The following is a 17,654-nucleotide window of genomic DNA, read 5'->3' as shown; positions in this document are numbered from 1 at the left end:
ACTACATAATGCATTTAAAGCAACATACACAATTAATGCAATCTCTATCAAAATACAAATACCATTTTTCACAGAGCTAGAACGAACAATCCTACAATTTGTGTGGAATCACAAAAGACCCCAAATAGCCAAGCAACCTTGAAAAAGCAAAGCAAAGCTGGAGGCATCATAATTTCAGACTTTAAGTTTTATTACAAAGCTGTAATCATCAAGACAGTGTGGTACTGGCACAAGAGTAGACACACAGACCAATGGAACAGAATAGAAAACCCAGAAATTGAGCCCACAACTCTATGGTCAACTAATCTTTGGCAAAGCAGGAAAAAATCTTCAATGGGAAAATAACAGTTTCTTCAACAAATGGTTTTGGGAAAAGTGGACAGCTACATGCAAAAGAACGAAACTGGACCACTTTCTTAACCATACACAAAAATAAATTCAAAATGGATGAAACTCTAGATGTGAGACCTGAAACCATAAAAATCCTGGAAGAGAACAGAGGCAATGACTTGTCTGACATCAGCCATAGCAACTTCTTTCTACATAGGTCTCCTGAGGCAAGGGAAACAAAAGCAGAAATGAACTATCAGGACTTTATCAAGACAAAAAGCTTCTGCACAGTGAAGGAAACAGTCAACAAAACTAAAAGGCAGACTATGGAATAGGAGAAGATATTTGCAAATGACATATCAGATAAAGGGTTATTATCCAAAGTATACTATAAATAACTTAAAAGATCCAACACCCCAAAAGTGAATAATCCAGTTAAAAAATGGGCCAAAGACATGACTAGATTTTTCTCCAAAGAAGACATCCAAATGGCCAACAGATATATGAAAATATGCTTACATCACTGTCAACATCATCTGTCAGAGAAAGACAGATACCATATGATTTCACTCATACGTAAAGTTTAAAGAAACAATGATACGTAAAATACGTAAAGTTTAAGAAACAAATGAACAAAGGGGGGAAAATAAGAGGCAAACCAAGAAACAGACTCTTAACCATAGAGAACACACTGATGATTCCCAGGGGGGAGGTGGGTGAGAGGATGGGTTAAATAAGTGATGGGAATTAAGGAGGACATTTTGGGTGATGAGCACTGGGTGTTGTATGGAAGTGTTGAATCACGACATTGTACACCTGAAACTTATATTACACTGTATGTTAACTAACTGAAATTTAAAAACTTTTTAAAAATGCTGATCCCATTTAAAAAAAAAAAAAAGTAGAACCAGAATTTTATTCTGGGTGCCCTTTCTGAACCTAAAGTCTGTTGTTTTTCCTACTTTTTAAAATGATTATATTAACCCTTGACAGACACATCCCACATTGAGTTTTTGGCCCCAATGATATGTGTGAGTACTGGGATTATGTCTCTTATTTGTTATTTTCTAAGTGCTCAGCAGAGTACCTGGTATAAAAATATGACTTATAGTCCTACTACTTTTTAAGATTTGGACAAGCTGGTAATGAGAGGTTGAGTCATAACCCTATTTTTCCTTAGTGAATGTTGTTGTCCATGGAGATTTTGTATTTTCTGATGAAAATAATAGATTGGGCGTAAGGTTAATTTCTCTCCTGTATTTTGCTCCAGGCACATAAAAAGGCTAGACTAAATATCTTTGAAGAGATTTATGTATTTTTTTAAAGATTTCATTTATTCACTTGCGAGAGAAAGAGGGAGAGAACAAACAAGTGAGCATGGGTGGGGAGGGGCCGAGGGAGAGGGAGAAGCAGGGTCCCTGTGGAGCAGGGAGCCCAACGCGTGGCTTGGTCCCTGGACCCTGGGATCATGACCTGAGCCAAAGGCAGACACTTAACTGACTGAGCCACCCATGTGCCCCAAGAAATTTATATTTAAACTTAGGGGGAAGAAAGATTTTTCATGTACCAGAAATAGAATACTGATTAGAGAAGGTAGAAGCTCTCATCTTAGGAGTGGGGTTCTCAATGGCCAGGCAAGGTCAGCAGTTGAGAACTCAGTCCCCCTGCAAAGAAGGGAACTGGTACAGAGTCTGGCACAAGTCCCATGAAACACTGGTCTTGAATTTGATGGGAACCAGAGTATCTCCATTGGCCCACCTGACCCAACAGCCAGAAACAAGTAACATAACCTTTTTTGGGGATGGTAAAGTTTTCTGGCAAGTTTCTCCTCTTGAGAGCAGTGTTTTCATCGAGTCCATTCTTTCTGAGTAAAATTTCAGCACTCATTTTGAATCTCCACTTTGCCTTCCTTCTTTTTACAAGAGAAGCCAGGCCTATTAAAGTTTGTCATTAAAGTGTCTTACTGCGGGATAAGTGATGCTTTCAGGAAGGTGTGAATGTGAGTGTTGATGGGCATGTTGGACTTAGCAGAGCTGCCTCCTTTAAATTATCCATTTCATTTGTTTTATTGGCAGCTGGAGTTAGCCTTGGCTTGCTGACTCATTTTCAGCAACTGTGCAGGAAGTACCAGTATTTACCACATCTATCTGGACTCTTCTTTTTCATCTCTCCTTGTGAGTCCATTTCTTTATCTTTGGACACTCTACCAATTCCTTACTGCCCACAATCTCTGTCTTACTTGCTAAGGGAAGCGTTCCTTATAGGTCATAGCTAAGTGCTTGGTTCTATTCAAAAAGGTGTTTATAGGGTATTTACCATGCACTGAGCCTTGACCCAGGTAATTTTAAAATAACATAGGTCATGTTCCTGCCCCCAGATTATTAATGATGTCAAGGGCATGCTGCTTCTTGAAGCTCCCATCAGCTTTGCACATTTTCTGTGGATACATAAAATGCCACGTATAGGACATGATGATGATGACTACTCAGACCTGGGACATAATCATGCTTCTGGACCAAGTGCTGTGTAGGTCCTTTACTCTGGGCAGTAGTAGGCCAAAGTCTCAAGCAGGTTTTGTAAGTTTATAAATCTGGCTACCTACCATTTCCTGGAAGGCCTGAGAGTTGCCCATCCCTGTGGTATCCCTATAAAGGTGCTTTGCAGAAAGCACCTCATCTTTTGGCAAAGAAGCACACTGCCTTCTTCTGGAGCAAGAATTATCATACTTCCAGGGGCGCCTGGGTGGCTCAGTGGGTTAAAGCCTCTGCCTTCGGCTCAGGTCATGATCCCAGAGTCCTGGGATCGAGCCCCACATCGGGCTCTCTGCTCTGCAGGGAGTCTGCTTCCTCCTCTCTCTCTCTCTCTCTCTGCCTGCCTCTCTGCCTACTTGTGATCTCTGTCTGTCAAATAAATAAATAAAATCTTTAAAAAAAAAGAATTATCATACTTCCAAAGAGAAGATCATAAAACAAATGGAAGGCCAGCACCGCAGGTGAGGGGTTTCTGACCAGGCCTACTATCTGGGAAAATAGTATAAAAATAATGTGCTCTGTCTGGGAAGGAATGTTTTTGAGCTACCCTTGAACTTGAGGAGTGTATACCACATCCCTGATGTATGTACGGAATTTTCTTAGTGCCGAACATATAAACATCTAAGTCAAAGGAAGCCCAGTCATGACAGCTGTATCCTGAAACAGCATGCAGCCTCTCTTCACTATCATTTGGGTCTGATTCCTTTGAGATGCTCAGCCCAGGGGGAAAATATGTATAGACACAAAATTTTGCAAATAACCCTAAGAAGCTTATAGGTCACCCCTCCCCGCTATGAAGAACTCTGCTTTATATGATGGTTCTGGAGAAAGTAACAGAATGAAGATTTTTTTGTTTTCCTTTTGGAGCAAAATACAAGCTCTACTGTAACCTTGTTTTGTAACCGAGATGGCACTGAAAGCCTACTTAGCAGAGTCCCAGCAGATGATTTTTAGTTCAGAGTCTCTGTGAGATGATTCTAAATGTAAAACAACTTTCAGATACCATACTTAGTCATTTGCTTTTTCATTATCCTAATGTCTTTTGGTTGTGAAAGATAAAACAGTCATGTTAACAAAAACCCACCCACTGCCAAGCAGATAGAGATGGATCTGGGCACTTAGGGGAAAAGCAGGATAGGGGAATGGATTATAGAGCTGGCTCTGGAAAATAGGCGATGTTTTTATTTAGTGTTTTCCTCATTTGACAGGTAAAACTTCTGCAGTTCTAGAGAATTTTGATGGAATAAGGCTGTGCTGTTTTAGTTGAAAACAAAATGAAAAGACACCAGTCCATTTGGAAGCAATTTTCCTACAGTTTGTTTTTCACTACTGTTCAAGGGTAGCAGGCTAGAGGAAACTATGTGGGAATATTTTGAGGGGATGTTCCAGGCAGTGTGCTAGGGTCTTTATGCGCAGTCTCTGAACCTTTCTTGTATAATGGTAATGAAGCCACCTTTCCTATGGTGCTGTTTTGAAGAATAGAGAAACCCAAATACAAATCTAATCCTTGGGTGTGTTGTTCCTTTGGTTGATTTTAAGTCGTCTGCCATCCACCCTTTTATTCAGAGATGCCTTTGGGATTCCCAGATAGGTGAATTTTACATTCCTCTATATTCTCTATTATAGGCATCCCTTTATTCTGGGAGTTAGAAATAAGGCTAAGGATTTGGGACTTATCAGTCTGCAGAGACAAAGCATTTTTTTCAAAATTAGAGAAATCTAAAACCAAATCATTCCTTGATTTTCGTTAGATCCCAAATCCTTGCCATGGCCTGTAAGTGCTTGTATGATCTGGGCTCCCCTTCCGGGAACACGCTGGTCACACTGGCCACTTTCTGAGTTCCTCAACAAGGCACACTCCTTATCTTGGGACCGTGGTATCTTTTCTCTTGATTCTTTGCTTGGACGCTTTCTTCTCATCCTGGGCCCACCATATACGTAAAGTAGCTCCTCCTGTTCTAATACATCTCTTTATTGTACTTATCTCAGAATTAGGATTATCTGAAATTATGTTTTTCCCATATTTATTGCCTATCTTCTCCTTCTAAAATGCAGACATGATGAGAGCAAAGACCTTTTTGGAGATCCAGTAATAACAAGGTCTTTCTGTGCACTACAAAGTCTTTCTATGCAATAGCCACATTGAGTGAAGGAATGGGCTTCTGTCTCATATAGAGATTACTTGAGGCAAACCAGGGATTCTGGCTTGTGATTTCTGGTTCATCAGAGGGCATGTTTACCTGGGGAGTAGTAGGAAATGGCAAACATAGCTGATGAGATAGTTCAAGTGCTTCATAATATCAACTAATTCAATTCCCACAACCCTATGAGGTAAGTGTTATTACTTCCATTTTATAGATGCATAAGTTGTTGTATGGGAGGTTAAAGAACTTGCATGAGGCTCTATGTTTGGAAAGATGTATTTGAGCCAATGCTCTTTACTACCAGATAGAAAGTGCCCATGTGCCCAGCACTGGGTAAAGTAATTCATACACGTGGTGTCATTTAGTCTGTGCTTCAACGCCCTGGGGTAGGGACAGTTGTTATGCCTCTTCTACAGATGGGTAAGCTGAGGCTTGGGAAGTTTAATCGACTTGTCTGAAGTCCCACCTTTGCTTAGTGATGGAAAAGGGACTGAATGTAGACAATATGACTCTTCAATCTAGAATCATAGACATCGTACAGGGTGGCTATTGGAACACAGTAAATTTGAGGTTTTTGAAAGAGGGATTAGTCTCCCCTACTCAAAGACTCCCCACTGGTGTAAAGCAGGGGTCTTCATTCGTGGGCTCCAGATTCATAATGAATATGGAACTGTCCAACTCAGAGAAATGAATAGGAGAAGTAGAATTTGTACCAGTGTAATGACTTGTTTGTAAGGAGTAATACAGTTAGCTGTAAGAAATGTCTATTTCTTCAGAAAGAGCATATGAATAGGATTTGGAAATCTGGTAACTCTGAAAGGTCAATTTTGGTTTCTGAAGTAGAACCAGGAAAATATATATATATATTTTTTTTCTCATGTAAAAGATATATAAAAAATATATAGAAACAGTAGGTCTCATTCTGTCCTGAACTGAAATGAAATGCAGTATATAAAGTTTAGCACTATTGATTTTTGAAGCTTGCCAGGTTTTCCTTTACGCTGAGTACTTCCTTAGAGATTCAGTTCTCAGTGGCAGAAACTGTTTGTAGGGATGGGGGTGCTGTGGCTGTATGTTGTCTGTTATCCAGTTCCATCTCCATAGATAGACATTAGCCACACATGGAAAACCAATCTACTCCCAACACAAGAAAAGTAAAATCCCCAGATTCCATGCATTAGTAGCCTGGCTTCAGACAAAATCTCCATGTGAAGGATTATGCTCATATGTGCAGAGATCACACTTTTCTTCTTTGAAAAATTCCCTAAACCTACTGAGACCAGCTGATTCAGCAAGAAGAAAATGAACTCAGGCAATATTATTGAACTCTAAGATTCCAGCATTTTCACAGACTCGTATTACAAGTGCTGTTACTACACTATCCTATGTGAGTCTACCTGAGCCTATATTTGATGCTTACAATTACCCCGACATGTGGGCAGAACAGGTGTTATTAAGCCACATTATAGATGAGGAAATTGAGGTTAATAGAGCTTCCAGAGCTTGCCCAAGTTCAGGCAGCTAATAGAGAGCGAGCCAATACCTGAACCAAAGTCTTTGGACTCCAGTTATATTCTTTTCCACTTCCCACACCTCCCCCTTGCCAAAGAGAACAAGTTTGTGGTGACACAATAGGTTCTTAGCATCTCTCCTGAAGATCTTCTTACTACCAGGTTGCTTCTAGAGGGTAGGACCTCTGGGAACTTAAGATGAACCATCTTACTCAGTGCTCTGTGGACATCTGTTGTTTCATGGGTACCAAGCCTGCCTACTTTAAGTCTTTGAAAGCTGTGAGTAGTATTTGTGGGCTAGGACTAATATTATATGGTTTTCAGCTTTTCAAAGAACTTTTATTCTGCTTCCTCTAAAACCTACTGGCAGCTTCTTGCACCAGGTATGACAGACTCAGGTGGGGGATGGTATTCTTATTTATTTATTTATTTATTTATTTATTTATTTATTTAACAGAGAGGGAGAGAGATCACAAGTATGCAGAGAGAAAGGCGGGGTGGGGGTGGAGGGGAAGCAGGCTCCCCGCTGAGCAGAGAGCCTGATGCGGGGCTCAATCCCAGGACCCTGAGACCATGACCTGAGCTGAAGGCAGAGGCTTAACCCACTGAGCCACCCAGGTGCCCTGGGGATGGCATTTTTACAGTGAATCCTTTCTCTTCTCCATGACTTTGTGCTCTGGGATCCAGCAGAGACTCACTTTCTCAAATTCACTGTTCTTTTACGGACCGTGCTCCCCACTGCTCCAACTCTTATGATTCCTTCCAGGTTCTGAAAATGTTGCAAAATTTCTCAAACTCGAGTGTTTACTCAAGGAATGGTGTTGACAGAAAGGTGGCTTGGTAGAACTTCAGGGGACCATGCTCTGAACCCTGGCCAGTAAGAGATTGGGTGATTCAGCACAAAGAACCCCGGTTAGCCTCAGGCAGTGAGAGAATGGGGTGCAGCCACACCCCTGCAGCTGCTTGTTCTACTGGAGCCTAAAAGGCCTTTGGGTGTCTGGCCCCAGCTCTGCTGGCTGGTGTCAAGGCCTGACCAGTAGAAGGCAGTAATCACTTAATTTTCACCTGTGTGGGGGGCACGTTGGTGGCTCAGTCATTAAGAGTCTGCCTTCAGTTCAGGTTATGATCCCAGGGTCCTGGAATCGAGCCCTACCTCAGGCTCCCTGCTCTATGGGAAGCCTGCATCTGCCTCTCCCACTCCCCTGCTTGTGTCCTCTCTCTCACTGTGTCTCTCTTGGTCAAATAAATATATAAAATCATTTAAAAAAACAAAAACAGGGGCACCTGGGGGCTCAGTGGGTTAAGCTACTCCCTTCAGCTCAGGTCATGATCTCAGGGTCCTGGAATCGAGCTCCGCATTGGGCTCTCTGCTCGGCGGGGAGCCTGCTTCCTCTTCTCTCTCTGCCTGCCTCTCTGCCTGCTTGCGATCTCTTTCTGTGTCAAATAAATAAATAAAATCTTAAAAAAAAAAACTAAAAAAACCAAAAACAGCAGCAACAACAACAACAAAACCTTTCACTTGTATGGGAAGAATGCCGTTTACCACAGGTATGGGCCCTACAGAACAAGGAGATGTTGGAATATATTTGAATAATCAGGATTTCCAAAGGGAAGCAAAACATTCTCCTACTGATAAACAAAATGCAGATAACTGTGACCAGTCTCTCTCTTCATCGTAGATATGTGAGGCTGGGATTTTCCCACAGCCAAGGTCAGAATGCTGCCCCTCTGTCATGCTCTGGCTGTCGCTGCTGTCCAGGTCTTCATCTTGTCAGAAAATTGGGCGTTGGGCAAGAACATCAACTTCTACAACGTGAGGCCTCCTCTGGACCGTAAGTACTGGTCGAGTCAGAGTTCATGGCTGTGGGGTCAGGGTGACCTTCAGAGACCCTCTTTCCACCTATCGTAACTTTGCCTGCTCTGGAACGTTTGGTTTACACCTAGAATAAACCAGGAAGTCTTCCCTACTTCTGTGGGGAGGGGTAATTCATGGTGACAGAAGTTTGCTCTATTTCTTTACAATGGTTTGGCTTTCTGCTGAAGTTTCCAAGGGGTTCTTGTTTAAAATAAGCTCTTGAATATTGTTCCCAAGAATGGCTTAGCAGAGAAAATTCAGTGTTCTTTGTTGATCTGTTCCTTGTAGAAGAATATTGGCTATAGGAAATTTCTCCATATATGATACATTCTTTCAAATGGTCATTAACAATTTTGGAACAGGTTAGTTTGTTTGAAATTTAGAGGGAAAGATTACTTGGATTTTTATTGATAATGTGAAGTCACTATTAGAAAGAAAACTTTCCCACTAATTTCTTAAAAAAAAAAAGTATCAGTGAATATCATCTATAGGATAAAATAAATATATATATATTTTAAAAAGATGTTATTTATTTTAGAGCGAGAGCACACAAACACGGAGGGGTCAAGGGAGAGGAGGAGAGAATCTCAGGTAGACTCTGCACGTTACATACATATGTATATATATGTGCATATATGTGCTTGTATACAGATAGCCTCTGTCTTCCTTTCTCTTCAGACAAATAAAACTTCTCTGATATGTTTTAATAGGGAAAGATTGTTGTAGATAACAATTGTTTGGTAGAAACACCAATGCCTGGGGTTCCCACACCTGGAAGAGTATCAGAATCATGATAAAAGACTTTAAAACTACATATTCCCTGGTCCCTTCTGCAGAGATTCAGTCGTCAGAAGGGTGGATGCAGATTATTTTTTTCTTTTCTTTCTCTCCCCAACCCCCTCTCCTTTTTAGAAAAGCTTTCCTGATATTATTGATGCACAGCCAGGTTTAGGAACCACTGTATTTATACTACTACTTTTTTTTTTTTTAAGATTTATTTATTTATTTGAGAGAGAGCATGCATGCAAGCAGAGCGAGGGAAAAGGAGGGAATCTCAAGCAGAGTCCACGCTGAATGCAGAGCCTGATGCAGGGCTCGATCCCATGACCCCGAGACTATGAACTGAGCTCAAATGAAGAGTCAGACACGTAACTGACTGAGCCACCCAGGCACCCCTATACTACTTTTAAATGAAGCCTATATCATTACTTTACTTTGCTTTTTTATTATTTAGGACATTGTGTGTGCATGTGCATACACACATATATCACACACACATGTACACATGTGTACCACACACACACACACCTTGAACTATCATTTATTATACATTTCTAAATTGGTAATGATCATATTATGATTATATTACATTATGACATGGCACAGTTTTCATAAAATCTAAATTACACATTTTCAACTTTTTGGGTCTAATACAATTTTATGATAAGAAAAAAACACATTTAAAAAAATGAAAAAAAAAAAAACTGACCAATACGTAGTCAGGTTACTAGGATGGTTTGGGATTCTCCTTGATCTTTATCTGTTTTATTCCCCAGAAATGGAAGAATTGAAAGTTTTACACAAGGCTTTATATCATGGCTTGTAAAGACATGTCAAATTCATTATACTTTTGACTTCTTGCCCATTAAAACAATAAGGTACAAGGTAGGGGGCAAAAAGGATAGAGACAAAAAGGACATTCTAGTTGCTTTCAATGCAGATAGCCAGCAGTCATAATTCCTGCTTTCTGTAACACTCTAGCCTGAGTATTAGAGCCTGAGAATTACTCCCATCCCTATAGGAAATGTTACATTCCTGACTGAGGTCTAATGCTGTGATAATTGACATACACCAAGTGAGATTGCTGTAATAGAAGGGCATGTGGACAGAAACTAGCATGATTTGACAAGGGGGTAGGGTCTCTCCTAGATATTTTTATTGCAACCTCTTGTTTAATATTCAGGATTCCTCTGCATGTCCTGGGGATCTTCACTGTTAGTGTTGCTGTAAATATTATTATTCTTTGAAATATAAAAACCACACAGCTACTTCGTGGGAAGAGTAGAAATCAAGCTTACACTTACCTGACTCTAGTTCTTCTCAGGGGCCACTCTGTACCAAGTTATTGGTTCTGACGCCATCCCCACCCTTGCCCGTTCTCTCAATTTGCACTTATTCCCAAATTATAAATTGTAATGGAGCGATATTTCAGAGTGGCTTATGGAATCATTTTCCGTACTCTCTAGTAGATAAGTAGGCAAAGTATTTAAAGAAAAGGAAATAAAAAACATGCCTCGAAGTCTGGCAGTTACATCCAGCTCGCTAGCAACAACAGTTCTCAGGATGATGGCTTGTACGTTTTGTTTGATCTAACAAAAGTTGCTAATTTTGTGCCATCTTTGACGTTTGAAAGTTTGTCCTTTGTAACCTTTCTGTTTCACCATGCATTTTTCTTTAAAGCTACGCCATTTCCAAACAGCTTTAAGTGTTTTACTTGTGAAAATGCCGGAGATAATTATAACTGCAATCGATGGGCAGAAGACAAATGGTGTCCACAAAGTAAGTGTGCTGAATTTGGAAGACGCTCTTGTGATCCTACCTCATTTAGGTCTCTCATGTCTGGCCCTGAGCAGACATGCCATATATAATGGAATTAGCATATCAACAGGCTGATGATGCTCTGTATAAATCAGAGATTTAAGAGACTATGCAGATATTAGACTATTCTGACAGTATTTGGAAACTGATGGCATATCCTCAATTCGTCGATGTGTATGTGTCTCCAAGGAGAATTTCTTAAATAGTGTTTATCAGGCAGAACAAATAAACCACAATATTGTCTAAGGCATTCCAGGAATTTCAGAAATGCTTGATGATACCTCTAGGAAAGTCATACATACTGGCTGAAGCAAAGAAAGGTTTTTATACTCTTGAGATACATTGATGCTTTATTAACTCATCCATTCATTTGACAAACATTTGAGTATCTTCTTAGTTTGCTTAGTTCACTGACACATCCCTTGTGCCCGGTCCAGTTGCCTGGCCCATGCTAAGCACTCAGTAAATATTTGTTGATAGAATGAACACATGCCTTTGATTAGGTGGTCAGGAAAATCTCTGAGGAACTAACACCTGACTGACCAAAACAAGGCAGCCATGCGGAGATCTGTAGAAAGAACATGCTAGGAAGAGGGAATCCCAAATGCAAAGTCTGCAAGAGAACAAGATTTGGCCTCTTCAGTCAACAGGAAGAAGACTGGCCATGAAAACTTAGTGGGAGATAGAGAAGGGATCTCATGGAAATAAGGACCAGGGCACATAGGATCTTCTTTTTCTGGTCGAATTTGGATTTCATTATAAATGTGATGGGAAGGCAGGAGGGGGTTATATGCTAGGGAAGTACAGGATACTAGTTGTGTTCTAAAATACTGTTCTGCTGCTATGTGAAGAACGGATGGTTGAGGAAAAGAGTAGAAGTGGACACCAGATGGGGTCTTTCATTGTCTTCAGGCAAGAGAAGATGGCAACTGGGACTAGGGTGGTAGGAATCGAGGGACAAGAAGTTCAGTGATTTAATATATACAGACTTGGTGGTAAGGCAGACCGGATGTGCTGACAGGGGATTTGGAATTGGAAAGCTCTACTTAGAGCTATCAGAAGATCAGGTTATTCACATTTTTTAGGAGGTACTTTTTTTTTTTTAGGTTTTCAGACCTAAAAGCCCGAGAAAAACCAACCAGCCAACTGACAATCTCTTCCAGAGTTAAAGATGACCAGTTTTGTTGTTCTATTACCTTGACTCTTTTGGAAATTTCTGTATCGTATTCTACAAAGCAATGAAATAGCCTTACATCTTCCAGAGAAAGCCAGTGTGTGGCCCCAAGAAATAGTCCATACTGCAGACCTTTTTGGGGCCTGGGTCCCTGATTCTGTAAATTAGCACAAGTGGTTATGATATCTACTTGGACAGTATTTGTCATGATTTCTTTTCAAAAATAATTATTATAATTTTTTCTTGAGGTTCTTTTATGTTTCCGTAGAGTGACCCTCAATTGGGTACGTGCTTGTGAATACATGACTGTATGTTATGCATTTGGAGATTTCTACATTTTGCACAGAAATATATCTTAGTTATTTCACAGTTTTCAAGATTGACCAATCCTTGCTTTATTACCTTATTTCAGAAGGTGGGTATCATTCTTTTGCTATTTGCTTTAAATTCCCCTGAAACACTCGGTGGTAAGGATGAACACAGTAGTAAATTGGGGCATTGATGTCTAACTTCTTGTGCTTCATCTTCACAGACCGTATTATTTTGAATTGTATCAAAACACTATTCCCCCAGGTCTGTGCATAACACTCCAAATTGTCATTTATTCATCAAAGTCATTTTTAATGGGAACATGCATGGATATTTGGGGTTTTATCTCTGTTGAAACACGTGAACAAAAGAGGAATGCTGCAGCTTTCTACCACCAAGCAAATGTCAGAGATGGGAAAGCTAAGCCCGTGGACTCTTCCAGGTCCACCCTGAACACCTGCTGTTTAAAGAGCTCGCCATGAAATAACCCCATGTTCCAGTGTGCATGAGGGTGCAATCTTGATTGTTCTCCAGTCAAGCCCCAAAGATACTAACTAACCATCTGGAATTCTAACCGAGGGTATAATTTCATACAATTTACCATTATTTAGGGGAGTGATAGTCAACCATTTCTTGGGGCGAACAGGCCCACAACTATTATTGGATATCATCTCAGGTTTCCTTTTCACCTTTGAGTTTTCCTTCTGTGGTCTGTCAGTGTTGTTAAGAGCGGTTCTCTGTGTAACAGGATATGACAAGAATGACATTTCTTGTTTTATTTACCCTGGCTTCTGTTCTGACTTTCCAGGGCTGCTTTAGCACGGGTGACATTTTATATGAACAACACAGCTACCAGTTTTCAGCTCTCCTTTGTTTGAAGTCTAGGTTGAAATGCCTTTCCAAAACATTACAGTCATTCCTTTTCCTTCCGAATGCGGAAGTCAGCTACTCCTGTCGAGCGCCCCACACCATCATCTGGTTTCATACTGAGTATGTTGAGAGGCAGAATAGTGTTCTGGGGAAGAGTACAAAACCCTAGAAAATGGCCCAGGTTAGAATCCTACCTTCCACCACCTTCTACCCGATGTAACTGTGGGCCTTGGATTTGGGTTATTGTTGTTTTTAATCTGTACGATGGTATTAATATGACTTGTCTTAAGGCTTATCGTAAGGATTGGCTGGGTGAATACATGTTAGATTGTGTAGCTGCTGGTACCCACTTGGTAGGTGTTAGTATTATTTGAAGTTACAAGAACCCTATCGAAATGTCAGCATACTTTTTTTTTTTTTAAATATTTCATCTATCTACCTGACAGAGAGAGATCACAAGTAGGCAGAGAGGCAGGCAGAGAGAGAGAGAGAGAGGAAAGCAGGCTCCCCACTGAGCAGAGAGCCCGATGTGGGACTCGATCCCAGGACCCTGAGATCATGACCTGAGCCGAAGGCAGCGGCTTAGCCCACTGAGCCACCCAGGTGCCCCCAGCATACTTTTTATTTAACATCATTTTATTTAAAAGAGAGTGAGCTTGAAGGACCTGAAGGGGCTCACTTGTGACTGAGGCCGTTCTGTGAAGCTGGGTGTTCTCCGTATTCAACAAGTCTCCCCCTCCCCCCATCTTATGATATTGCCGCTGTCGTCCCTTCTCATTAACCTAAGGAGCATTGCAGTGACCTGAGATCACTACAGAGAGATGCGAAACCAAAGCGGAAGGTCCTCAGACAGTGAATGAGGTCACTTTCTTTCAAAGTAGTAAAACATGAGTCCTTAAAGCCCTAAGGAAAGTTGTAGAAATGAGCTAGGCACGTAGCAGGGAGGGGACAGAAGGAGTAAGTAAGAGTAAAGAAAGAGGAGAAAAATGGGACTGCTCGGGAAAAGTCAGACATGCTTGGGGGTATTAGAGCGTGGGTAGGAACTGGGTGCGTCAGGAAGCTGGTCTTGATGGATACTTTGAAGCATCTGCTTTTCGTTTCACCGCTTGCCTCTTGGTAGATAAGAAAAATGCTGAATAATACACCAAAGTGCTCTAGCCCATTGCATTTACACCGTTCACTTCATAGAGTCCTAGAACCTGTGTTTCGTGGGGGAGAGAGAGATACAGCCACTTTGATATGAAATAGCAGACCTAAGGTCAGCTTTAGCAGACACCAAAGGCGAGGCGTCTGCTCCTCCCACTAACGCTCTTGCCCGGAAACCTAAGGCTCGTCCTGAAGTTTAGTCCTTTCTGAAGTGATTTTCAAGCCTCTCTTTTGCAATGTGATACATGAGGTTGCTTTTTTTCTTCTTGCCTAGATACACAGTACTGTCTGACAGTCCACCACTTCACCAGCCCTGGAAGAAGTACGTCCATCACCAAAAAATGTGCCTCCAGAAGTGAATGTCATTTTGTTGGCTGCCACCGTAGCCGGGATTCTGAACATACAGTAAGGAGTGGTGTGTGTAAAGTTTCTGTCCCGAGGTTTTTTGTTCCTGATGGCGAGTTACACATAATGGAAAGGCAGGAAGGATGAATGAGATGGTGTATGTGTTTACTCTTTGGGGAAGGACTCCCTGACAGTGATGCAACGGAGACCACAGAGAAGTTGCAAACTCTCTGTCCTTCAAGGAAAAATAACATTACAAAAAACGACCAGCAATTCCCAGGCCACACAACTACACCCCAGACCTCGGACTTTGGGTAGATTGAAGTCTGCTCTGGAAGCCTGAGAGCAAACCAGCCATGAGAGAATGACAAACCCACAGAGCCCCGCTCACAGGTTTTGCTTTTGGCCAGGTATCACCAAGCACACTGCCCAGGGAAGCTGGAAGGTGAGGAGAGGGAAATGGGGACCCTTTGACTAAGGAGTCCTGGTCTTATCCCCTACCTCAGCTTAGATGAGGAAGCGAGAGTCTGAAAGAGTTCATCTCTTGAATAGGATGAACTATAGATAGATTTTGTATCACCCGATCTCGACTTTCCCGTCCTAAATGAGCAATTTTCCTCTTTTATCTGCCTGGAATTCTGAAATGTTTGTGAAAAAAAATTACTTGAAAAGTGTGTTAATTTCATGAGATTGTAGAGTTTGATTTAGTTGATGTGTATAGAAAGTCGTTCTGACACCAGTGGCTTCCGGCTCTGGCTCCATAGGATAGTCTCCCAGGGAACTTTCACAGCTATGTCGTGGGGGATGGGGATCCCAGATGGGCCAAAATGGAACTTCAGGCTGGGGTCCTGGGCATCAGCATCTTTCTTTTTTAAAGCTCCCCAAGGAGATTCTCCTGTACACCCAAGGTTGAAAGCTGCCAATAAAGGTATTTCAGAGCTGCTGCCTTTTTCTCCGCTCGCCAGGCTGGAAGCCTCTGTGAATGGCTGGCTAGCTTTATCAGGTTGAAGCATCGTTCCAGGTATTATGACAGGAGATTGCTTCCCCTGAAAACATCTTGTGCTGGGAGGGAGCAAGCCTTTTTCACCACCCAGCAGCTATAATTAGCAAGCCATTGCTGCTGTAATGATAGGAATCAGGTGTTAGTATAGACAATAGAGAGCCATTACTATCCCCTAACGAGTAGTACGGAGAAAGAAAATCAATGACCAGTCCAAAAGGTTCCTCGCTTTCATTTTTGTTTCAGTGTGTTTCCTTTCAAACCTTAGAGGGTTTGTTGACTCAGTCAGGCAGTCTTATTCAATTCCCCTTCGTCTTTTTTTCCAATGTGCTTATGCATGGCTCGCTGCAGATAAATCTCTGTTAAATGAGAAGATTTGTCCTTAATTCAAGATCATCCGTACTGCCAGGTCAGTCGGGGGGGAAGTTACTTCAGGGGGCCTGACGCTCTCGTAGACTGGATGAGCTGGTGAGCTCTAATTCTGTCCAGTCTCAGCGCTGAAGAAGCTTGCTTTGGTGGCTCTTTGCTTCAGCCTTTCCTCTCTTTCCCATTGCTCACTCTCTTTCCCCTGTCGTCTTGCTTTTGTGACAGGAGTGCAGGTCCTGCTGTGAAGGCATGATCTGTAACGTAGAGTTACCCACCAACCACACGAATGCGGTCTTCGCCGTGATGCACGCGCAGAGGACATCTGGCAGCGGCGCCCCCACGCCCTCCTTACCCGCGCTTGCCTGGGTCTCTGTGCTTCTGCTGATGCAAAGCCACTGTTCCTAGGAGAGCAGAAACCGCCTCCTGAAGCACAGGCCAAAAACTGCGTGAACTCTGAACATTTGAGTGAAGACCAGTTTCGCACTGGAAGACTGCAGTTTGGACCCCGAAGCGGAAGCCAGTTGTTTGCTGGGCTAGAGCACTCCTGCATCAGGCCACGGGATCAAGGAAGGGGACTGAGGAGATCATCTGGCTTCCCGGCTTCCTGGCCAGAGGGGCTGCATTTTGTCACTTGCAGCGGGAGGAGCCTGCCAGCATCTGTGACGGGTGGGTGGCGATAAGCCTGTGTTGCTCCTGCCTGCCCAGGCTGTTAGCTGAAGGGATTCGTCAACCCCAAGACTCTTTCGGAAGCTGCTGGGCCAGACCGTCTCCTTACTGTGCATGACGAGCTCAGAGTGTCTCTATGAAATCTCACCCTTCCCCCATGAGAATGCAGTTTTCCCACCAATGACATAGTCAATGAGAAAGACAACTAGCTATAGGAAGAAGACTTCTAGTTGAACTAATAAGAAACCCATTTGCTCGTGTTGGGAGGGAAATAAAAGCTTTTAAATTATACAATGTAGAATGCATGCTTGTGTGTTTCTTGACTGACCTGGTGACCTCAGATAAAACATTTACCAGTGTTGTAAAGGAGGTCACTGAAGTCATGTTTCCATGTACCATGGGTGATATATTCTGGCTTAAATTATAAAATTCCATGCCAAAGTGACCTAGCTTTTTTCTTTTTTGGAAAGGACACTTCTTGGGATGTTCAATGCAAATTAGTGAATTGAGAAGGTCGGGAAGCCTTTCCTCTCTCTTTTTTTTTTTTCTTAAAGATTTTATTTTATTTGATAGAGACACAGTGAGAGAGGGAACACAGCAGGGGGCGTTGGAGAGGGAGGGGGCTCGATCCCTGCCATGGGGCTCGATCCCAGGCTGAGCCACCCAAGCGCCCCAAGCCTTTCTGATGCAGAAGCAAAACAACTCCTTCTAGGAGGCCTCCTCCCCAGTAGCAGCTAAACTTCAAAGAAACTGTCAAGGGGCCCCCTCCCCCATAGAATCAACTTTTCTCTGAATGTCAGGATCACCGA

The 17,654-nt window shown here is 42.1% G+C and overlaps 1 protein-coding gene across 3 annotated transcripts; it reads left to right on the top strand.

Annotated features, from left to right (window-relative positions):
- The first annotated feature begins 688 nt into the window (after positions 1-688).
- LYPD6B (LY6/PLAUR domain containing 6B) lies at positions 689-17,143 on the top strand. Of its 3 annotated transcripts, none has more exons than XM_032856093.1 (5): positions 689-700; positions 8,196-8,348; positions 10,832-10,930; positions 14,743-14,873; positions 16,405-17,143. In XM_032856093.1, the coding sequence occupies exons 2-5, from the start codon at positions 8,234-8,236 to the stop codon at positions 16,582-16,584; spliced, it is 525 nt and encodes a 174-aa protein (XP_032711984.1). In that variant the 5' UTR covers positions 689-700; positions 8,196-8,233; the 3' UTR covers positions 16,585-17,143. The 3 variants fall into 3 exon arrangements, with proteins under 3 accessions (XP_032711984.1, XP_032711983.1, XP_032711986.1); XM_032856092.1 differs by lacking the exon at positions 689-700 and adding an exon at positions 6,839-6,899; XM_032856095.1 differs by lacking the exons at positions 689-700; positions 10,832-10,930 and adding an exon at positions 6,839-6,899.
- The last annotated feature ends 511 nt before the right edge of the window (positions 17,144-17,654 follow it).

Source organism: Lontra canadensis, unplaced genomic scaffold (genome assembly GCF_010015895.1).
Source record: "Lontra canadensis isolate GAN:19392208 unplaced genomic scaffold, GSC_riverotter_1.0 scaffold11, whole genome shotgun sequence".
Lineage (NCBI taxonomy): Eukaryota > Metazoa > Chordata > Mammalia > Carnivora > Mustelidae > Lontra > Lontra canadensis.
Note: the sequence above shows the minus strand (reverse complement) of the source record. Positions and strands in the feature narration are given on the sequence as shown.

What these genes read in the sequence shown, in the direction of transcription:
- LYPD6B (XM_032856093.1), top strand. Translation starts at nt 8,234, where the DNA reads ATGCTGCCCCTCTGTCATGCTCTGGCTGTCGCTGCTGTCCAGGTCTTC. An exon ending in CGTGAGGCCTCCTCTGGACC is followed by an intron (nt 8,349 to 10,831) that starts GTAAGTACTGGT and finishes TTTTCTTTAAAG; the next exon opens with CTACGCCATTTCCAAACAGC. An exon ending in AGACAAATGGTGTCCACAAA is followed by an intron (nt 10,931 to 14,742) that starts GTAAGTGTGCTG and finishes CTTCTTGCCTAG; the next exon opens with ATACACAGTACTGTCTGACA.